The sequence below is a fragment of the Mizuhopecten yessoensis genome, unplaced genomic scaffold (genome assembly GCF_002113885.1).
Source record: "Mizuhopecten yessoensis strain PY_sf001 unplaced genomic scaffold, ASM211388v2 scaffold10967, whole genome shotgun sequence".
NCBI classification, from domain to species: domain Eukaryota; kingdom Metazoa; phylum Mollusca; class Bivalvia; order Pectinida; family Pectinidae; genus Mizuhopecten; species Mizuhopecten yessoensis.
The window spans coordinates 375,528-400,154 of NW_018408811.1; the positions used below are offsets into that span (position 1 = coordinate 375,528).

General features: G+C 39.1%; 1 protein-coding gene across 1 annotated transcript; it reads right to left on the reverse strand.

Moving 5' to 3' along the window:
* Window positions 1-937: 937 nt before the first annotated feature.
* On the reverse strand, window positions 938-16,675 carry LOC110464140 (ectoine dioxygenase-like). The gene is made up of 9 exons (XM_021519206.1): window positions 16,609-16,675; window positions 12,118-12,196; window positions 11,442-11,523; window positions 10,919-11,029; window positions 10,193-10,284; window positions 3,630-3,720; window positions 2,341-2,470; window positions 1,994-2,145; window positions 938-1,288 (listed from the first exon to the last, which is right to left on the reverse strand). Exons 1-9 carry the CDS (start codon window positions 16,622-16,624, stop codon window positions 1,166-1,168), a joined length of 876 nt encoding a protein of 291 aa, XP_021374881.1. The 5' UTR covers window positions 16,625-16,675; the 3' UTR covers window positions 938-1,165.
* Between the last annotated feature and the right edge of the window lie 7,952 nt (window positions 16,676-24,627).

The following is a 24,627-nucleotide window of genomic DNA, read 5'->3' on the forward strand; positions in this document are numbered from 1 at the left end:
TTTAATATGCTACTCTAAATCTGTTATCGTTGCCAATAAAGTAATCAGGGGTTATCTCTATAGAGTTTAAAGATAGATGAGCCAGTACATCAGCTGAACTATCAGAGGTACAATATAGGGGTGGAGGTTCAGTGAAATCGTCGAGACATTCCCTAACAAGCGATTTAACAATCTTGGCTGAGACCTCCGCACATAAACAAACGTATTATCAAACAGTGTTAATAATAAATCGCACAGTTACCGACCTTTGACACTAAATAAAGAGCTTAAGACCTGTACGTGGTCAGTACACTGTCGACAGCCAATGAGTTAGCATCACTCATCAAACCGTTACATAGAAATATACATCCCACATAATAGGTTTTGGAATATGAGTCAACTAACCTCTTATACATTTTGTTTAGTTTTTTAACAAAATGTGGCGCATAAATAAAACACGACTTCAGATATTAGACTTTCCTGATAGCTATTTTCAAGTATATAGCAGATATTTAGAATATATAAAGGTTAAATTATGTTCAGTCATCGGCAGACGTATAATGTATATTACTAAAGTCATTTTGCATATCCACGAGTATCCCCCGAAGTCCCTGTATAACACGTACGTGTTACAGTCATATGGACACCGCTTTGGTTTTTTTTTATTTGAAATGACCCCTCCTATGTTATAAAAGCAGATTACTCTCTTTCCGGCACAGTATATATTATTTTTATCGCTCATTGAGCTTATCAATAACGTTTGTACTGTTTATTGTATGGTACATTGTCCATACAGGGCTATGAGATAAGGTAATGTGAATGATGATGAGGCAATTTAATATCCCTACTTGTCGTAACAGATGTTCTATCAGAACATAGACCGTATTCCCATTAGTACGTTCGTAAATAAAAAAGAATTCATACACTGTTTTAATAATCAACATATCTTTATTGTGTAGGTCAAGTAATTGAAACATCATGTTTATCTTAGTACACAATGGTGTGATAGTAGTAGTGCGTTATCATGAATATATTCTGTGAGGGATTCTTGATTTTAGTAGAAATCTTTCGCTGTACTACACTTTCAAAAATGTAGCACTATTGTCCATCCACTCCGTACTATTGCCGTTCTGTGATCAGTTTAATTGCGACACCAGAGAGGTATCTCATTACACCGATCGATCTATCATCGGGTGCTGTTTCCGTCCTTAAACAAGGATTTGTATGTAGTTTCAATAACGGGATCTACAAATTCCTTGCCAGTCATGTCTGTTAGGTTCTTGCACTCCTTGATTGCAGTATTCGGAACCTGTAACACATTCGGAGAAACATGACTTATAGCATAATAAACACAAGTAACTGACTTTAACAACTACAATTTGAAAGAGATTTGTTTATAGATTATTTTGCTGTGATATTAATAACTCACGGACTTTTCGGTCAAGTTTATTGTTATTTAACAAGCATGACCGACTACACGCGACATGCCAGTATTATGTATTACTGTAAAATTGGGTATATTCGCATTTTTTTGTGTTCAGTACGTTGTCGCAAAAAATTTCATTCGCGAAAATTCCTTGTCATGATATAGAGATAATAGATGAATGTTATACGTAAAATTCAGCACTAGTGCTAAAACAAAATTTTCCAAACTGAGATCAATTGAAAGGGTCACAACTCGAACATTTCCAAGCGCAAAAATATCCACTGTTACAGTATTTACAGTACTGTTGTGTTTCACACATTTCGTAAACTACACCTCTCTATATTAATCGTTGAATAGTTTTCAAATGGCAAATAAATGGATGTAGTGGGCATTCGCAAAAATGAAATGTAACTGGTGCACTTCATGATATGAATGAACTTTTTAGTGTGTTATTTAGGATACAGTAACAGGCCATGTTGCGAAGTACAATAAGTACGTAACCGATAGCTTGTGTTCACAAAAACTTCCAAGGTCAGGTGAATTATGTCTTTTCTGGTTTCGAGAATATGACATTACGTATCGACAAACCTTCTCGAGCGGGGTATACTGAGGGTGATGGTGTACTTTGGTAGGGTTGTTAGTCGCTCTGTTGTAGGCCGTGAGGAAAGCCCACCTCCTTTTATGGCTGTCGTTTTGACTACTGCTGTGTATGATGTTACAATGGAAAAAGACGGCATCTCCTAAAACGACAGGAAAAACAATAATTGTATTAAGTATTTATAGTCAAGTTGAATGAATTGTATAATTTCTTTTATAATTGAGTAGTTCATGTTTTACAATAGACAATTTAAAGGTACAAGGTATTTCATATAAGTGTAAAATCAACAAAAAAACACCAACCTTAAATGATAGGGGTAGTGCGTGTTTTTACATACCGGCGTCGATTTCCATGAAAACATGAGGACAAACTGCCTTGAGTTCCTCAATCCTCTCCACATCACACCCATTCTGTTCTCCCACAGTTTTATGATGAATACGGCCACATTTGTGCGAGCCTCTAAGAATCTGCATTTAGTAATAATAATAACAGACTAGGATACTACAGACTGTTTAAATTAGTCTCCTATTCAATTTTACTTACAACATGACCACGATGGACGACTTCTAACTAAGATGTGTGATAAACGATTTTGATGTCGTGATAGTAAACTTTCCCTATCCTAGTATATCAATATCCCTGCTTTTCCCACCTACGCTATTGACATGTCGCAGATAATTTAGTATTGCTAAGTTGGAATATACGAATTATGTATTAGACATCAGATGGTGATGGACGAATTCAGGTTTTCGAGAGATGCAGGCTGATTTTTTTTTATTTCTTTGTGCAATATAAAGTGGGTTTTTTATGATGCTTATATTTTGCTTCTATGGGTGGGGAGTTGTCACTTAACTACCGCGGTTCTCACTTTGGAGCCGTGACGTTACCTCGATTTGACCAGTCAACTGACCTAAATGTACAAGGCCATTGTCGCTGATGAAGTAGAAGACGCCAAAACTTACGGAACGCATCACCTTATACTCTTGAATTTGTTCATGGGTGTCCCTGTAAGGATTTTCTCGTATTCGTAGTTGCCGTAGTTACCTCGATTCTGAGTTCAAACTACGCTTTAGTTTGACCTTCAGTAATCTCCTCTGCGTTAGCCTATCAGAATGTGAATTAGATATGTATAGTACCTCTATATAGGGGGGCAAATCTCTGAATCATCATTAGCTATGTACTATCAATATGTATGAATATCTGTGTAGCATCCTAGAGTATGAATAAAACATAAACTGTACCTCTTTATGTGTGTATGAGTATCTCAGAATGTGTATTATACTTTAAACCTTTATATTATATGACTTACATATTCTAAAGGATAGATTTTAAAGTAAAATCTGTATGTCTATGGTTAGGACTCATGTTAACACGAGATATTTTCTCTCTGCTGTTCATTAAGAATATGTAGTTTTTGACGGTAATCTCGACAGCGAAGTCTTTACAGGAAGAAATGTTTAAACCAGCAAACATTAATAACAGTATGTAGGAAGAGTAATATTTCATTAGTTAATATAAGAATCGTTGGTGTATGATTAAGAACCAAACGTAGCTAAAATGAAAAATATTTTCCTTTTTTGTAATATATTTATTGATTAAAAAACAAAGTAAGTCCGCACACTGTACCTGGAGACAGCTATTTTCCTTCCGACAGTCATCCAAGGGGATAAAAACTGTCAACATGTCGGGGAACAGACAACCGTTCCAGTACCAATACCTGACAAAGGAAGTTTTACAGAATTCTCATATGTTCAATGTATATATGGTCGACAACTCCTGCTGTCATAAAGACATTATCCCTAGTAAAATAGATCAACAGCGGTCGTCTCAGAGGGAAAAAGAACATACGTCAGTCGAGATGTCCGCTACAAGCTACTGATGATGTGTCTGGTTTGATATATGTGATTATTAAATAATGTAGGTATACATAATAACATATGACCAGTGTACCATGTACGTGTGGGTTAAACAAATTATAAGTTAGTTAATTACATCTATTAATCTCAAGGATATCAAGCATATCTAACACTTTGATCTTCTGAATTATGTAATACTATTTATAAAGATCTACTGTATGTCATAACACCATTGAATTCTGAGCATCAAAACACGAAAAGGAACTGATTTATTATGATGACACTTTCGTTACAAATATCACAAAATGGATGCTGCCATTGCAGCTAACAATGTTTTTTTGTCTCCGTATGTTAATTACGTGTGTAGTGTGTGTACAGTCTCCGTATGTTATCTACGTGTGTAGTGTGTGTTAAGTCACCGTATGTTACCTACGTGTGTAGTGTGTGTACAGTCTCCGTATGTTATCTACGTGTGTCGTGTGTGTTAAGTCTCCGTATGTTACCTACATGTGTAGTTTGTGTACAGTCTCCGTATGTAACCTACGTGTGTAGTGTGTGTGTGTGTTAAGTCTCCGTATGTTACCTACGTTTGCAGTGTGGGTACAGTCTCCGTATGTCACCTACGTGTGTAGTGTGTGTACAGTCTACGTATGTTACCTACGTTTGCAGTGTGTGTACAGTCTCCGTATGCCACCTACGTGTGTTGTGTGTGTACAGTCTCCGTATGTTATCTACGTGTGTAGTGTGTGTTAAGTCTCCGTATGTTACCTACGTGTGTAGTGTGTGTACAGTCTCCGTATGTTACCTACGTGTGTAGTATGTGTACAGTCTCCGTATTTTACCTACGTGTGTAGTGTGGGTTAAGTCTCCGTATGTTACCTACGTGTGAAGTGTGTATACAGTCTCCGTATGTTACCTACGTGTGTAGTATGTGTACAGTCTCCGTATGTTACCTACGTGTGTAGTGTGTGTACAGTCAACGTATGTTACCTACGTTTGCAGTGTGTGTACAGTCTCCGTATGTTACCTACGTGTGTAGTGTGTGTGTACAGTCTCCGTATGTCACGTACGTTTGCAGTGTGTGTTATGTCTCCGTATGTTACCTACATGTGTAGTGTGTGTACAGTCTCCGTATGTTACCTACGTGTGTAGTATGTGTTCAGTCTCCGTATGTTACCTACGTCTGAAGTGTGTGTACAGTCTCCGTATGTCACGTACGTTTGCAGTGTGTGTTATGACTCCGTATGTTACCTACATGTGTAGTGTGTATACAGTCTCCGTATGTTACCTAGGTGTGTAGTACGTGGACAGTCTCCGTATGTTACCAACGTGTGTAGTGTGTGTACAGTCTCAGTATGTTACCTACGAGTGTAATGTGTGTACAGTCTCCGTATGTTACCTACGTTTGCAGTGTGTGTTGTGTCTCCGTATGTTACCTACATGTGTAGTATGTGTACAGTCTCCGTATGTTACCTACGTGTGTAGTGTGTGTACAGTCTCAGTATGTTACCTACGAGAGTAGTGTGTGTACAGTCTCAGTATGTTACCTACGAGAGTAATGTGTGTACAGTCTCCGTATGTTACCTACGAGTGTAGTGTGTGTACAGTCTCCGTATGTTACCTACGTGTGTAGTGTGGGTACAGTCTCAGTATGTTACCTACGAGAGTAGTGTGTGTACAGTCTCAGTATGTTACCTACGAGAGTAATGTGTGTACAGTCTCCGTATGTTACCTACGTGTGTAGTGTGTGTGCAGTCTCCGTATGTTACCTACGTGTGTAGAATGTGTACAGTCTCCGTATGCCACCTACGTGTGTAGTATGTGTACAGTCTCCGTATGTTACCTACGTGTGTAGTGTGTGTACAGTCTCCGTATGTTAACTACGAGTGTAGAATGTGTACAGTCTCCGTATGTTACCTACGTGTGTAGTGTGTGTACAGTCTCCGTATGTTACCTGCGTGTGTGTTATGTCTCCGTATGTTACCTACGTGTGTGGTGTGTGTACAGTCTCCGTATGTTAACTACGAGTGTAGAATGTGTACAGTCTCAGTATGTTACCTACGAGTGTAGTGTGTGTGTACAGTCTCCGTATGTTACCTATGTGTGTAGTATGCGTACAGTCTCCGTATGTTACCTACGAGTGTAGAATGTGTACAGTCTCCGTATGTTACCTACGTGTGGAGTGTGTGTACAGTCTCCGTATGTTACCTCCGTGTATAGTGTGTGTACAGTCTCCGTATGTTACCTAGGTGTGTAGTGTGTGTACAGTCCCCGTATGTTACCTACGTGTGTAGTGTGTGTTATGTCTCCGTATGTTACCTATATTTGTAGTGTGTGTACAGTCTCCGTATGTTACCTACGTGTGTGGTGTGTGTACAGTCTCCGTATGTTAACTACGAGTGTAGAATGTGTACAGTCTCAGTATGTTACCTACGAGTGTAATGTGTGTACAGTCTCCGTATGTTCCCTACGTGTGTATCGTGTACAGTCTCCGTATGTTACCTACGTGTGTAATGTGTGTACAGTCTCCGTATGTTACCTACGTGTGTGGTATGTGTACAGTCTCCGTATGTAACCTACGTGTGAAGTGTGTGTTATGTCTCCGTATGTTACACAGTCTCAGTATGTTACCTACGAGTGTAATGTGTGTACAGTCTCCGTATGTTACCTACGTATGTAGTGTGTGTACAGTCTCCGTATGTTACCAACGTGTGCAGTGTGTGTTATGCAGTCTCCGTATGTTACCTACGTGTGTAGAATTTGTACAGTCTCCGTATGCCACCTACGTGTGTAGTATGTGTACAGTCTCCGTATGTAACCTACGTGTGAAGTGTGTGTTATGTCTCCGTATGTTACCTACATTTGTAGTGTGTGTACAGTCTCCGTATGTTACCAACGTGTGCAGTGTGTGTTATGTCTCCGTATGTTACCTACGTGTGTAGTGTGTGTAGTAGTGGGTGTACAGTCTCCGTATGTTACCTACGTGTGTTTTGTGTGTACCGTCTCCGTATGTTACCTACGTGTGTAGTGTGTGTAGTAGTGGGTGTACAGTCTCCGTATGTTACCTACGTGTGTTTTGTGTGTACCGTCTCCGTATGTTACCTACGTGTGTAGTGTGTGCACAGTCTCAGTATGTTACCTACGGTGTGTAATGTGTGTACAGTCTCCGTATGTTACCTACGTGCGTAGTGTGTGTACAGTCTCAGTATGTTACCTACGAGTGTAGTGTGTGTGTACAGTCTCCGTATGTTACCTACATGTGTAGTGTGTGTACAGTCTCCGTATGTTACCTACGTTCGAGTGTGTGTGCAGTCTCCGTATGTCTACGTATGTTACCTACGTGTGTAGTGTGTGTACAGTCTACGTATGTTACCTACGTGTGTAGTATGTGTACAGTCTCCGTATGTAACCTACGTGTGTAGTGTGTGTTATGTCTCCGTATGTTACCTACATGTGCAGTGTGTGTACAGTCTCCGTATGTTACCAACGTGTGCAGTGTGTGTTATGTCTCCGTATGTTACCTACGTGTGTTGTGTGTGTACAGTCTCCGTATGTTACCTACATGTATAGTATGTATACAGTCTCCGTATGTTACCTACGTGTGTAGTGTGTGTACAGTCTCCGTATGTTACCTACGTGTATAGTGTGTGTACAGTCTCCCTACGTTACCTACGTGTGTTTTGGGTGTACCGTCTCCGTATGTTACCTACGTGTGTAGTATGTGTACAGTCTCCGTATGTTACCTACGTGTATAGTGTGTGTACAGTCTCCCTACGTTACCTACGTGTGTTTTGTGTGTACCGTCTCCGTATGTTACCTACGTGTGTAGAATGTGTACAGTCTCCGTATGTAACCTACGTGTGTAGTGTGTGTACAGTATCCGTATGTTACCTCCGCGTATAGTGTGTGTACAGTCTCTGTACAGTCTCCGTATGTTACCTACGTGTGTTGTGTGTGTACAGTATCCGTATGTTACCTACATGTGTAGTGTGTGTTATGTCTCCGTATGTTACCTACGTGTGTAGTGTGTGTACAGGTAGTATGTGTACAGTCTCCGTATGTTACCTACGTGTTTAGTGTGTGTACAGTCTCCGTATGTTACCCACGTGTATAGTGTGTGTACAGTCTCCGTATGTTACCTAGGTGTGTAGTACGTGTACAGTCTCCGTATGTTACCCACGTGTGTAGTGTGTGTACAGTCTCCGTATGCTACCTACGTGTGTAGTGTGCGTACAGTCTCCGTATGTTACCTACGTGTGTAATGTGTGTACAGTCTCCCTATGTTACCTACGTGTGTAGTGTGTGTACAGGTAGTATGTGTACAGTCTCCGTATGTTACCTACGTGAGTAGTGTGTGTTAAGTCTCCGTATGTTACCTTCGTGTGTAGTATGTGTACAGTCTCCGTATGTTACCTACGTGTGTAGTGAGTGTTCAGTCACCGTATGTTACCTACGGTGTGTAATGTGTGTACAGTCTCCGTATGTTACCTACGTGTGTATTGTGTACAGTCTCCGTATGTAACCTACGTGTGTAGTGTGTGTACAGTCTCCGAATGTTCCCTACGTGTGTAGTGTGTGTAGTGTGTAGTGTGTGTACAGTCGCCGTATGTTACCTACGTGTGTTGTGTGTGTATAGTCTCCGTATGTTACCTACGTGTGTAGTGTGTGTACAGTCTCCGAATGTTACCTACGTGTGTAGTGTGTGTACATTCTACGTATGTTACCTACGTGTGTAGTGTGTGTACAGTCTCCGTATGTTACCTACGTCTGTAGTATGTGTACAGTCTCCGTATGTTACCTACGAGTGTAGTATGTGTACAGTCTCCGTATGTTACCTACGTGTATAGTGTGTGTACATTCTCCGTATGTTACGTACGTGTGTAGTATGTGTACAGTCTCCGTATTTTACCTACGTGTTTAGTGTTTGTACAGTTTCCGTATGTTACCTACGTGTGTAGTGTGTGTATAGTTTCCGTATGTTACCTACGTGCGTAGTATGTGTACAGTTTCCGTATGTCACCTGCGTGTGTAGTGTGTGTACAGTCTCCGTATATTACCTACGTGTGTAGTGTGTGCAAAGTATCCGTATGTTACCTACGTGTGTAGTGTGTGTACAGTCTCCGTATATTACCTACGTGTGTAGTGTGTGCAAAGTATCCGTATGTTACCTACGTGTGTAGTATGTGTACAGTCTCCGTATGTTACCTACGTGTGTAGTGTGTGTAGTCTCCGTATGTTACCTACGTGTGTAGTATGTGTACAGTCTCAGTATGTTACCTACGTGTGTAGTATGTGTTCAGTCTCCGTATGTTACCTACGTGTGTAGTATGTGTACAGTCTCCCTATGTTACCTACGTGTGTAGTTTGTGTACAGTCTCCGTATGTTACCTTCGTGTGTAGTATGTGTACAGTCTCCGTATGTTACCTTCGTGTGTAGTATGTGTACAGTCTAAGTATGTTACCTACGAGTGTAGTATATGTACAGTATACGTATGTTACCTACGTGTGTAGTGTGTGTCCAGTCTCCGTATATTACCTACGTGTGTAGTGTGTGCAAAGTATCCGTATGTTACCTACGTGTGTAGTATGGGTACAGTCTCCGTATGTTACCTACGTGTGTGTGTACAGTCTCCGTATGTTACCTACGTTCGAGTGTGTGTGCAGTCTCCGTATGTTACCTACGTGTGTTGTGTGTGTTAAGTCTCCGTATCCTACGTGTGTAGTGTGTGTACAGTCTCCGTATGTTACCTTCGTGTGTAATGTGTGTACAGTCTCCTTATGTTACCTACGTGTGTAGTGTGTGTACAATCTCCGTATGTTACCTACGTGTGTAGTATGTGTACAGTCTCCCTATGTTACCTACGTGTGTAGTTTGTGTACAGTCTCCGTATGTTACCTTCGTGTGTAATGTGTGTACAGTCTCCGTATGTTACCTACGTGTGTTGTGTGTGTTAAGTCTCCGTATTTTACCTACGTGTGTAGTGTGTGTACAGTCTCCGTATGTTACCTACGTGTGTGTGTACAGTCTCCGTATGTTAACTACGTGTGTAGTGTTTGTACAGTCTCCGTATTTTACCTACGTGTGTAGTATGTGAACAGTATCCGTATGTTAACTACGTGTGTAGTGTTTGTACAGTCTCCGTAGGTGTGTAGTGTGTGTACAATCTCCGTATGTTACCTACGTGTGTAGTGTGTGTACAGTCTATGCAAAAAGTGAAATAATATATACGTAGGTACCATACCGGTGACATTCATTCAGTGATACCCCTTATGGTAGTTACTGATACCCGCTTAGAGACATTAATATTAAAAACAAACTTGTGAACGACTTACGAGTAGTCTTGGTGCCATGCATGCTTCGCTCCTCTACCTCCTTCCTTTAGCATCAACTTTGTATGGTAGTGATAAACCTCTCCTCCAAGCAACTATATAAAAAAGCATTTCGCAATTTAAAACATTTTTCGGAAACGTCCGTTTACCGCTTTTTTGTGTTTTATTGTAGGCAGGTACATTTATATTGCAAACATGTAGCACTCGTTGTATTGCTTTATCGGCTGAAAGTACTTTTGAGTTACGTGACAATAGCATGGAGGATGTCCATTTATGATATCATGATATAAAAAATAAACATGTTGAAATGCACGCAACATATAAGATATGCCCTCTTCGGTGTTTCTTTTTTGATGAGTAAGTAAGAAAAACTTCGATTGTAAAATAAAAGGTGTACTCTTTCTTACAAGTATTATTTATTAATTTACAATGTAACATTTGGATAATTTAGAGAATGAAATGTTATTTTCTATGATAAATTGCCCTTCTATTACTATCAACAGAAACAGGGGGGGGGGGGGGAACATTTTCTATCTTTCTTGTTTTCAATATATCTTTATCTATTTTAATAGGTTCATTCTTTCTCTCAGATATTTTTATTTTTAAATTAAGTCCCTCACTGTCACCTTATTTGGATGTCGATCGCAACAAGAATTGAGAGAGTTTAGAACCTGATATGTATACAACCTTAACTTATGTTACAGGTTTTAGCTAACTGTGTACATATACCTGTTCAGCTATGCCGGCTACTTTCTCACTTCGAGAAACCATTCCAGTCACGTCATTTCCGGGGTGTTTCCACAACACAGTATCAGTCTTTCTTCCACCATCGACGAAATCCTAGGCAACAAAATACTTTAAAAATATATTCCTTATCAAATAGGATAAATTACATTTTGATTACATCTTTAAAATGCTGAGACATTACAAATAAGTGACTAGAGTGTTTAATCGTAGTAAAAATAACGAGATAATACAATACTGGATAAAAAAAAAGCAATAATAAAAGGTGATATACCATACTGACAGAACATTAATACCATTTAATGTATTTAATTCTATTGCATCAAAATCATTTCTTGTGTACATTTTAATATATCAGCATCCTAGAATATAGATGTGAGAATATCAGATTTGCAATAAAATTATTTTGATTCCAAAAGTTAATGTATTACTCCAAATAGGTTTGTATGTGGTGACATAACTTATACTACGTTGTTATGGCATTAGATATACAGCGTTATAATATTACCCCAAACTTGTGTTTAGTGATGGCATCAGATCCTCCGATAGTCTTCTCTACGAGTGACACCTCCTCTTTGTCCAGTACACCTCTAAAAAGGAGTTAACAATAAATAGCATACTGCACAATATTTCGGCAATTATATATGTGTCTCTGTGGCCTTAAGAACTGTAAGAAAATAATTCAGACAACTGTTATGTATCAAATCGATAATTGCATAAAGGGTATTAATTAAAGTAGAAGTAGCTAGAATACATTAACTCTTAGACAAAGACGAAATCAACATCAGGATCGTTTCCCCCACCTTTCCTCAGTACAAATCTTAGCATACCAGACCAAATGAAGTTTCGCGTGTCTGAGGTGTTCGCTTCGGGTCTGGTCGAAGTATCAAACAACTGGATACTGGATACTAGTAGACGAGTGTTGTGCTGACTTATGAGTTATACAATCAAACCTCGGGCTTCAGTTATGCTGTAGAAACGGTCGTCATCATTCTACAATGTGATTGAAGTCTACCATATTTAACGCCATATATTTATTCTGTATTAGATCGGATTTGACAGGATCGTCATGACATTTGTCAGAAGTTGTGAGCTTTTCCTTCCAGAGCGCTTGATAGATTCTAATGCCTTTTTGTACCTCATCGGTTGTTTTATTATTATAAATACACTGTTAAATGACTTACTTGAGAACAATGTATCCGTGTTGGTCAAACTCCTGTCTGACTTGATCGGTCACTCTGAAGTCCTTACTGTATTGGTACACTGAATGGGACAGAATGGAAAACAGCTCACACATATGTATCGAAATTGTCTATAAGTTCGTATTGAAATAGTTGTATCCGTTTTCTAATATATAATTATCTTTAGTGATTGTGTAACTAACTTAAACTCCAAAAATCTTGTTCATTAATCGATTTTAATTATAACTGACTGTCTCCTTTCCATACCATGCACTACGATATAGCGGGTTATTTTACATTAAAACTGAATCTATACTATTCTGCAGTCTCAGATTGATTTATCATCGAGGAGTTACAACCATAGCATCGTATAGATGCTACTTTCTTATCATAAAACGAAACTGCTCTACGTCTATATAGCTTTGTATACCATATGCGCAACATACCACTATTCCCTGTCCTTACAACACTTTATAATTCTCGAGAACGTATGGTGTTGGATATTACTGATGTTGATGACATCTGATCCTTTGACGAAAAATTCGAATTTCGTAAACAACCGAGTTGCAAGAGGTTCGTTAATACCCAAATAAGGAAGCCAAACGAGTCGAATTTGATAATGATGATACAGTTGTGTTGTCTTCAAACGCTAGTCATCAAAGTATACTTAGGACTGATTTTATTGAGTTCTCATTTAATGTTCGTAATACAAAGGGCGTTATGAACACTACAAAAAAATGATCCTAGAGAAATGTTGAAGGTCACCATTATTATCTAGGTAGCATCAACTCATAAACCCCGGGTGGTCCGTCACGAAACAGGATGATGTTATGCCATTGTCTGACATTAAAATCAACGACACGAAATTAATTGTTTATATCTTCTGGAAAGCTCCACAAATGTGACCTAGAAAAGCTCTTTATCTCAGCAGCATAAAGGGACCTTATTGCACTCAGCAATGACACCACTGTATTCAAATATAGAGAGATCCCGTGTAGTAATAACTTAACGTTTACCTGAGGTTTATGAGGTGAGTACTGTGAAACAATACATAGCTAACGACGCTGAAAAGGGAGTAACCAATAAAATAGTAATAACCTAACGTTTATCTGAGAATGATAAGGTTTGTACTGTAAACTATACATAGCTAACGACGCTGAAAAGGGAGTAACCAATAAAATAGTAATAACTTAACTGCAGAAATCACTTTGCAGAGGCCCTTCATATCCAGTCATATTAATATTATCATAAAGAAATAAAAGGTTGTAAAGACATGTATGACATATTAAAGAGTAAAATTAAATTGGTAAATACAGCTGAAAGAAAATAGGAATTGAAATAACATTTTATAAATATAGATTTGAAAGTTCATATAGTATTGTCTTTAAAGGTTTCAATACAGATAACAAAATGGTATCCTCCCAATTAGGAAATATCCAAATACTATTGGGATCGCAAATGACAATATCTGTAATATGTGTAAAATACAAATAGAAACTACAGAACAACTATTTTAGGAATATCTGCACTCCTGAAAGCTTTGGCAAGATTTAAAGGAGAGATTTTACAGGAAAATACTCGATACTAGTTAGAAACAAGTTAGAAACAATACTTTTTGGAGTTACTGAAATTGCTCCTATACTTCTTAACTACATAATTTTGTATACAAAATATTATATATATATACTGTTTCTAGAAGGAAAAAAACCAGAAGTTAACTTAAGATCGCATGAATATAATATTGAAAAACCTTTATCAGTTTATCAGATATATTAGANTGTTTTGTGGGGGGGGGGGGGGGGGGGGAATAAATGTATTAAGGTTTATGTGAAGACTAAACCAATCATTAAATATATGTAAGTCGTGTTATCCATGTGTGATATTTAGCATGATATATTAAACAAAATGACTTTGAAACGAAAAAAGAAAATAACTAAACATATTTATAGTGACTAAACTTATCGATATGTGTGTTTGCCAGAAAGGAGTACGGGCTTTTATTTACCCTGGTGTTTTATAAAAGTAATATATCGAGAATTATAAAGATAAAACAGCTGGTTATCTGCCAGAACGACGTAAATGATAGAATTAAGACCTCTATATTTATATCAGACATGTTCTTGTTGTGACGGTTAGGTTACATAATATGTAGTTATCTAGAAGCAACGTAAACAGATAAAGGATCACAGGCGTGAATCGTAACAGATAAAGGATCACACGCGTGAATCGTAACAGATAAAGAATCACAGGCGTGAATCGTAACAGATAAAGAATCACACGCGTGAATCGTAACAGATAAAGAATCACAGGCGTGAATCGTAACAGATAAAGAATCCCAGGCGTGAATCGTAACAGATAAAGGATCACAGGCGTGAATTGTAACAGATAAAGAATCACACGCGTGAATCGTAACTTATATCAGACATGTTCTTGTTGTGACGGTTAGGTTACATAATATGTAGTTAGCTAGAAGCAACGTAAACAGATAAAGGATCACAGGCGTGGAACGTAACAGATAAAGGATCACAGGCGTGAATCGTACCAGATAAAGGATCACAGGCGTGAATCGTAAAAGATAAAGGATCACAGGCGTGAATCGTAACCGATAAAGGATCACAGGCGTGAATCGTAACAGATAAGGGATCACAGGCGTGAATCGTAACAGATAAAGAATCACAGGCGTGAATCGTAACAGATAAAAGATCACAGGCGCGAATCGTAACAGATAAAGAATCACACGCGTGAATCGTAACAGATAAAGAATCACAGGCGTGAATCGTAACAGATAAAAGATCACAGGCGTGAATCGTAACAGATAAAGAATCACCGCGTGAATCGTAACTGATAAAAGATCACAGGCGTGAATCGTAACAGATAAAAGATCACAGGCGTGAATCGTTACAGATAAAGGATCACAGGCGTGAATCGTAACAGATAAAGAATCACCGCGTGAATCGTAACTGATAAAAGATCACAGGCGTGAATCGTAACAGATGAATTATATGCAATGTAAACGTTTTGAAAGTTACTGAATACTTGATTGTGATGCATTCATGGAAATATTGAAGAATTTGCCTAACATGTGAGCGTGAGAGTAGGGAGAGGGGATTGATAACATTACATGTGAGCGTGAGAGTAGGGAGAGGGGATTGATAACATTACTGCTATAGGTACTGTTCTCCTCTTCAAAAACATCTCTATCAATAGGTTTACATGTACTTGTATTTGTGTGCTATAGGATTTATCTACAAATATGAAAAATGTGTCCATTTAACCTTGTACAGGAGGTCGCTTGAGGTCAAAATGCTGATATGTATTGATAATAATATGCAAACCGTTGTGATTGTCTCTATCGCTTGAACTCAATCTTAATCTAATCAGGCATCAATAGTTGGCTTCTGGTAAATCATTAACTCAATCTAAGCAGACATCAATAGTTGGATTCTGGTAAATCATTAACTCAATCTAAGCAGGCATCAATAGTTGGATTCTGGTAGATCATTAACTCAATCTAAGCAGGCATCAATAGATGGATTCTGGTAGATCATTAACTCAATCTAAGCAGGGATCAATAGTTGGATTCTGGTAGATCATTAACTCAATTTAAACAGGCATCAATAGCTGGATTCTGGTAGATCATTAACTCAATCTAAACAGGCATCAGAAGTTGGATTCTAGTAGATTATTAACTCAATCTAAGCAGGCATCAATAGTTGGATTCTGGTAGATCATTAACTCGATCTAAGCAGGCATCAATAGTTGGATTCTGGTAGCTCATTAACTCAATCTAAGCAGGCATCAATAGTTGGATTCTGTTAGATCATTAACTCAATTTAAACAGGCATCAATAGCTGGATTCTGGTATATCATTAACTCAATCTAAACAGGCATCAGAAGTTGGATTCTAGTAGATTATTAACTCAATCTAAGCAGCCATCAATAGTTGGATTCTGGTAGATCATTAACTAGTTGGATTCTGGTAGATCATTAACTCAATCTAAACAGGCATCAGAAGTTGGATTCTAGTAGAGTATTAACTCAATCTAAGCAGGCATCAATAGTTGGATTCTGGTAGCTCATTAACTCAATCTAAGCAGGCATCAATAGTTGGATTAGGGTAGATCATTAACTCAATCTAAGCAGGCATCAATAGGGGGATTCTGGTAGATCATTAGCTCAATCTAAGCAGGCATCAATAGTTGGATTCTGGTAGCTCATTAACTCAATCTAAGCAGGCATCAATAGGGGGATTCTGGTAGATCATTAGCTCAATCTAAGCAGGCATCAATAGTTGGATTCTTGTAGATCATTAACTCAATCTAAGCAGGCATCAATAGTTGGATTCTAGTAGATTATTAACTCAATTTAAACAGGCATCAATAATTACAAATAATTACAACAAGGTGGCACTTTTGATTTAACGCAAGATTGATAAAAACCGACGACAATGAAAAAGTAAAAATTAAGCAAAAAGTAAATGCATATCACGCTTACCCGAAACAGCCGCCATTCTCTTCACCTTGTAATGATGAGTGAACTTCTAGAAAATAGGTAACAGTCCTACATGAAAAGGTGAAATTTTAAAAAATGTATGTGAAAAGTCCTGTTTTCCTTCTCATATACATACATGTATGCCTACTTTCTTTTCTGTTTTACGGACTCAACTTGTTGACAGTAAGTATTTTTTCTCAAATGTACCTATGTGTAACTACTATTTTGATTAAGGCATATGCAGGGCACAAATGTTATCAAATGTAACATGCGAGGCATAAGTATTTATCATAATGATCTTGGAAAAAACAGATTATCGAACTTAATTATACTTTTACAAAATAGTGACTTCATAATAATAAATATTTCCGTAAAGTGAAAATTCTTATTACTAGATATATTAAATTTATTATTAATCCAGTCAATCGACATTATTTTATAAAATAAATTTAGTGACTCGATCAAAACTTACCTGACCAGTTAGAAAATCCCAGCTGATGTCAGCGAAGTGACCTAAGGTCGTGTAATCAAGGCTCGTCACACCAGATATACAACTCAGGTCGTTGGCTATGTGTGACCCTACATCTAACAACATACCCTGCTACCTGACAGGGAGGCAAGCAAAACCGACAAAGGTGTCTACAGAATGACAAGTATGATCGTCAAACCCAAAGTATTATTACTATTTCATACTTTTCACGATTTGTCAATATTTGTTTTATATCTAATAATACCTGGTACATGTATCTATCTATACAGATATATAATCAAAACAATAAAGTGTAAATATGGAGTTAATTTTCATGACGTTAGTTAAATCTTGAACTCTTATTTGGTGCTTTGCACCAAGCCATTTCATCATCATACAGTAATATATATATATATACGTATCAGGACAGTAAATTATAAACCTATTGGGACAGTAATATATATATATATACGTATCAGGACAGTAAATTATAACCCTATTGGGACAGTAATGTATATATATATGTATCAGGACAATATATCATAAACCTATTGGGACAGTAATATATATATATATATATACATATATAGTAGATAATAAATAAATAAGTCCTTGCGAAGGAAAATATAGAATAAAAACAAATTTTTCAGATCGTCCGCTAGGCCTTTCTGACTTCTAGGGCTTCTTCAGGCGGATTGATGTTTATTTATCCTATATTCTATATTTATGTTTATTTATATTCTATGTTTATTTATCCTATATTTTATTCTATATATACATATATATATACGTATCAGAACAGTAAATTATAAACCTATTGGGACAGTAATATATATATATATGTATCAGGACAATATATCATAAACCTATTGGGACAGTAATATATATATATATATACGTATCAGGACAGTAAATTATAAACCTATTGGGAGAGTAATATATATATATATGTATCAGGACAGTAAATTATAAACCTATTGGGACAGTAATATATATATATATGTATCAGGACAATATATCATAAACCTATTGGGACAGTGATATATATATATACGTATCAGGACAGTAAATTATAAACCTATTGGGACAGTCATATATATATATACGTATCAGGACAGTAAATTATAAACCTATTGGAACAGTTATATATGTATATAAGTATCAGGACAGTAAATTATAAACCTATTGGGACAGTAATATATATATATACGTATCAAGACAGAAAATTATAAACCTATTGGGACAGTAATATATATATATACGTATCAGGACAATAAATTATAAACCTATTGGGAGAGTAATATAAATATATATACGTATCAAGACAATAAATTATAAACCTATTGGGACAGTAATATATATATATATGTATCAGGACAATAAATTATAAACCTATTGGGAGAGTAATATAAATATATATACGTATCAGGACAATAAATTATAAACCTATTGGGACTGTAATATATATATATACGTATCAGGACAGTAAATTATAAACCTATTGGGACAGTAATACATATATATACGTATCAGGACAATAAATTATAAACCTATTGGGACAGTCATATATATATATATAAGTATCAGGACAGTAAATTATAAACCTATTGGGACAGTAATATATATATATATGTATCAGAACAATAAATTATAACCGACTGATAGCTGGTATTTATCTCAAACTTGATACGCGATGTCCAGGCTTTGCCAACTATATGTATTTGATTTGGTTATCGTACATGGTTACGTCCTACATTCACAGACAGGGTGTGTGGGTCGTCTATACGTATGGCATGAGATCACTGACGACACGGTGATAATGAGGGTATCGAAGGTCACAGCCTACACAGTCATAAGAAGAGAATTGAAGTCATGACCTACACAATCATAAAGATGGTATTAAGGTCATGACCTTCACAGTCATCAGGAGGGTATTAAGGTCATGACCTACACAGTCATCAGGAGGTTATTAAGGTCATGACCTTCACAGTCATCAGGAGGGTATTAAGGTCATGACCTACACAATCACCTGGAGGGTATGGAAGTCTTGACCTACGCAGTCATAAAGATGTTATTGAGAGCATGACCTACACAGTCATCAGGAGAGTATTAAGGTCACGACCCAAACAGTCATAAGGAGGGTATTGAGGTCACAGCTTTCCCAGTTGTAAGGAGGGTATTATGATTAAGGCCGATACAGTCATGAGGAGAGTACTGAGGTCATGGCATACATAGTTTTAAGAAGTTTTAAGGTCACGACCTACATAGTCATAGGAAGCGCCAATAAGGAATTACACCGCGTTCTTATAGTAAAGACTTTATATAACACAACATACACAAACACGTGTTACAACAAGTATGGCGTCAGGCCGGAAGAGGAAGGAACCAGCATGGAGCCACTTTTCCGTCAGAGACTGCTTAAGATAATGAAAACAAAGTTCTGGCCTGATTGCCTTTATCTCACATATGTCCTCTTGAGAAATTAACTAATCCTAAATTAAGAGAACATGTATTTCTGAAAACGAAGAAGGTGAACACTCCATACATTTAGATATTCATAACGAGGGTGCAGTGTCTGTGTCCCTTAATCTGTCCTTTGCAAAATACATGTTTATGCATGTACTAACAACTCAAGAAGTCGATCAGTTCAAAAGTTCGAAATTAAATGATTACAGTATTAAAACGGGTCATAGTTCACACAATGGTTTCATCAGCTAAAGTCCTAATTCTGGTTCTGCAAACGAGGAGTTATACGAGAGCGGGTCGACCTACGAAGTAGATTCCCGGGCAAACATTGCGGAACAGAATTCACTGGATCAGACTTTTCGGCGGAAACGGAGACAAAAGCATCAGGTACAGGAGGTACTGGCAAGTCAGTTTGCAGGTGTAGTGGCTGATGGGAAGAAAATGTATGGGGCGTTCAAGGAGGACACGACAGTTGACCAAAGGTCAAAGTTGCGCGTGCGGGGATTAAGGTGCATGTAACATCGTAAGAGTCAGAATCTAAAATTTCATCTGGGTTTTTTTGTTTTTTTACCACGGATGGGTTCCTCAGCGACTGTGCAAGAAGTGTTGGTAGTACTGGGTAACACTGCGACATGGGTACGTTGTTCACCTTACTACGGTACTGCAAACTGGTAAACTTCGCCGACGAAAATCCTACTATGGCGTATTTGCGTGGTCCCGTCGGCTTTGAGTTTGGCACTATGTACGTGGTTTTGTTTGCGAGACATAGTCTGTGGATGATCTACCGATCAATGATAGGTAATTGTTTTCCAGTTAGCTGGTCTCTTTGAGTCCAGATTTCGCGAGAAGAGAGACCATCACGCCGAATACGCGAATTCATCTGTGCAGTGGCGAGAGCTGACTTCTGAGACAGGGCCTCCCTCGGGGATAGGTGAAGAATCACCAACCCAAGTTCCTCCATTGCACGCTCCGCGATTAGGTTTCTATTGGTGTTCTTCACCCTCCTTATCAGCAGATGTATGCCATGGGAGAGAAGAATGTATTCTTTCTGGAGGGCACCGAAGCCTGGAGCTTGATCAACACGAATGATAATGCTATCGCTACATAATGAGCGTAGCGTCGCGGAGATAAACAGGATATTGCATTTTCCAAGATCCCCATGCTTCCCGCTAGTGATCAATACGGCTAATGTTTATGATGAAACAGTCTCCGCAAAACTATGACGTATTGACGGTAACGACGCAGGAAATGTCACTCAGATGGAGGAGGGTGCCTCAACGGATGACTGAGGCTGAAAGTGCTCTGGAAAAAACTTCACAGACTGGCAGAAATGGCAAGAAGAAGACACGGATGTATTGGCCTTGTCGACATCGAGTGAAAACAAGTACCTTTCGAAATGAATCTTAGTCTGATACTTTGACGGATGGCTGAATCTGATATGTAAGGTTGTCGATGACCTATCGAGGGGCGTGCTTGGTACAACGATACGCTCGAGTGTAGGTTTGAACGGTTGAGAGTCTCTAACGACAATTATAGCAGGCCGTCGGCAGCTATAACAAATTCCTTTAGGTATCGCTTGTCACCGGGGATCTTGGTGGCCTTCATAGAAGGACGAGTACCTTGACTTTGGTGAGAGTGAACATGTCGTACATCTGGACACTCATGTGGCACGGCTGGTAAATGGCATACGAATTAGCTGTTCAAGAACCTCGTTCACGGATACATGTTTTATGGCAGATCCAATGCCCAAGGCCTCTCTCTCGCAGGGTAGCCATAATACTTGTTTCCGTAATATGGCATTGGAGAAGCCGGCCAACAGGAGTTTGCCGCCTCTGAGGACGTATAGAGTGGCTCTTATCCCTCTACTTTTGACAGAGCCGTCAGTCATGGTCCATAGCGAGTCACCAGGCTGAGGTAGAGATGTTTAGCGTGGTTACAAGGGTTACTGAGGTCATCCGACCATATAACTTTCTCCTTGGATTCTTTTCCTGCTGTAGCCTAATCTAACGGGTTGAGTTGGTCGGCATATCTGGGTGGTACGGGACTGAGTACTTTGTTCTCGCCGATAAACGATCGTAGGCACTGTACAGTAGCATGGAGGTCGGTAGCTGATTACGCAGCCACCTTGTATGGGCTAGCCTGTAGAGTGCCATTTGACCAAATCCAGCCGAGGACGACCGCCCTGTTCAGGCAAACAACATTCTTGGACTGTAGTAAGAGAATGACACGTCGCCAGTTGAGAAGAATTTCCTCATGGGTCAGGCCACCAATTTTCAAGTCGTCAGCAATTTTGGCAACACAGCCTTCTGGAATGAGATCAGCGAGGATCCTTGACATGAGCTCCTCGAGGCAGGTTTCAGACCCGGGCATGTCCATTTTTTTGTTGTTATAAATTTGATAAAAGTTCTTAGCTAGGTCAAATAGTTCCTTTTACCTATTTCACGCAAAACCCCATCAATGGTGGGCATTAGAGAAGGTTGCGGCTTGCTGTACCGAGCAACTTCACCAAATGGAGTCACAAATCTGCTTTCCCCGTTGGGTTTCCGTACCAGAAAGGAGGTGTTGAGATATTCAACCTGGAGACACCTATTGATTTCAGATCATCCAACTTCGACTATGTCCCCAATAATACCCCTGATTTACTGGGGAAGTCGTCCTTTGCGCTGATGTGGGAGAGTTGGGCCCATATACAACAGCTTCGATAGATCCATTCGTGTCGTTATACTTGGAAATTGAGGGCTTGAAAACATCATCAAACTCGGTGTGGGGCGAGTTGAATCTATCGCGGGTAGTTGAGTGTAAACAGGAGTCGGGATAAACGACGACATCGCGTGAAAAGGGCTTTGCATTGGTAGAAGGCGTATCATGCACGGTGGTGATAGGTAGGGGGCGTATGATACGAACTTTATATTAGGACTGGTAACGTGTCTGATTTGGCAAAGCTAATCACCATGTTCAGTACAATAGGCGAGCCAGTGGAATTGATGATACGCACTGCATGATCCACAGAGAAAATGTCTTCTGATGGAGGCCAGACCTCCTCACACGTGGAAAGAATATTAGAAGGACTGTCCAATCTGGGCTCCAGGACCCAAATTGCGCCGGGCTCCGAATCGCATGTCGTAGAGAGCTGAAGGTATTCCCCAGGTAAAACCACCGTGCACTTGGGATTGCGTATTAGGAAGGCCTGAGTACGACGCACGCTGGAAAGTGAAGATCGATTAGGTGAGCCGCCGTATTTGATAACCACAGTACCTTTGATCACGATTTGCCGTTTCGTGGGGCGAACACTGATGTCACTCCGGTACAAACGGGTTCCCAGCCAGAATATCGACGTCTAAGGGTCGCATAAGAAAAGTATCGAGTTCGAAGTTCTGTTTACACGGTGTTGATTGAAAAAAAAATCGAAAACCTGGAATTGAACGATACTCACATGGCTCGTCATCGTGCACTGACTGAGCAATGCTATCGAAATCAGAGTCTATTACCTCATTTTCGTCTGCGTGACAGAATTCGGCAACCCCCTCGGTCACATAAACGCGAGCGACTTATTTTTTCTGTCACATTCAGGGAGGAGGCAACAATTCATGAGTTCATTTGTTGTATAGTTTTGCGTTGGCCGTTTTGCATAAGATGCAAGACAATGCGGGTTTCTGCATTAAATTGAGGGCCTGAGAAATGTCGGACTTTAAGGAGGCGGGTGACTTGTTACGAAGCTCAGAACCGTATTTCTGTTTCACAAGAATGGGTAAGAATGGATGGATGAGTTGAAGCCATATGACGACTATGGTGTTCTCCAGAGTGGGAGTACGATCGTCGTCTACTTCGACAGCTTCACAGTGCTGTGTAACGCCGCAGTTGGCAGTAGGTAAATTGTAAGACGTTGGAACAAATCCTCATGTCTTTCCTCTGGTGGAAAAGATATGCTCGCCAAATCCAGAAAGTGAGCACCGGTGGACTGGAAGCCGTAGTGTTGTCAATTTTTTTTTTCAAATATCATTTATGGAAAGTGAGCTTTTAACTATGGAGTTCCTTGAGATGACGGGGCAAAAGCAAAAATTGGCAATCTGTCCTAATATTGGTCATTCTTCTGAGCGGCGCTTAAATCACCTATTCAACAACTGGTCACACTCGACGATGCTGAACTAGTGAGCGGGTGTCCGGGTTATACCGCAGGACTGGAAAAGCTGGATGGGTGACCGCCCGCACTTTACATTTGGTTGCAGTGTAGTGACTCTGTGATCATGTAAGGCCAGTTCCCAGTGGTTAGGGAAGGTGCAGTGATACACAAAGAGGAAATTCCACAGGCCAAGTTTCTTGGACTTCTCGGAGGGGGGAATAGTGTAACAGCTAAGGAATATGAGGGAGAACACTGCCTTACTGGCAAGCTAGCTTTTCAAGTCATGAGGTGTAACCTGGGGCATGCTCATTAGTTCAGCAACGTCGATCGTGGTCAGTAGTTGGATGGGTGACCTCCTGCATGTTACACAGTAAAGTATGTATACAACACAACGAACATAAACACATCTGAACAACAAGTATGGCGTCAAGCCGGAAGAGGAAGGACCCAGCGTGGGGTCGCTTTTCAGTGGCGGAGAGTATCAAGGTCAAGACCTACATAGTCATAATGAGAGTATATAGATCATGACCTATATATTCATAAGGAGGGTAATAAGGTGATGACCTACATAGTCATAATGAGGATATTAAGATAATGACCAGTCATAAGAATGTATCAAGGTCAAGACCTACATAGTCATACATAGAGATTTTATAGATCATGACCTATATATTCATAAGGAGGGTAATAAGGTGATGACCTACATAGTCATAAGGAGGGTAATAAGGTGATGACCTATACATAGTCATAAGGAGGGTAATAAGGTCATGACATACATAGTCATAAGAGGTTACTTAAAAGCCAACATATAATATCTTTGTCGTATTACATCAGTATACAATCGATTAATTTTGTTGCATTAAGGTTTATCTGGCCCAAAGGTCTATGTGGGTGGTTGCACTGGTGCAGTGTTCGTCTTTCCTCGGTATCACTTATTTAAACGGCTCCTTCTTAATAAAAACCATGT

Excerpts from the sequence above, each read along its gene's own strand:
- LOC110464140 (XM_021519206.1), bottom strand. Across the intron at positions 11,030-11,441 it reads TCACTAAACACAAGTTTGGG|GATTTCGTCGATGGTGGAAG; the intron begins GTAATATTATAA and ends TTTGTTGCCTAG. Across the intron at positions 2,471-3,629 it reads AGGAAAATAGCTGTCTCCAG|ATTCTTAGAGGCTCGCACAA; the intron begins GTACAGTGTGCG and ends TACTAAATGCAG.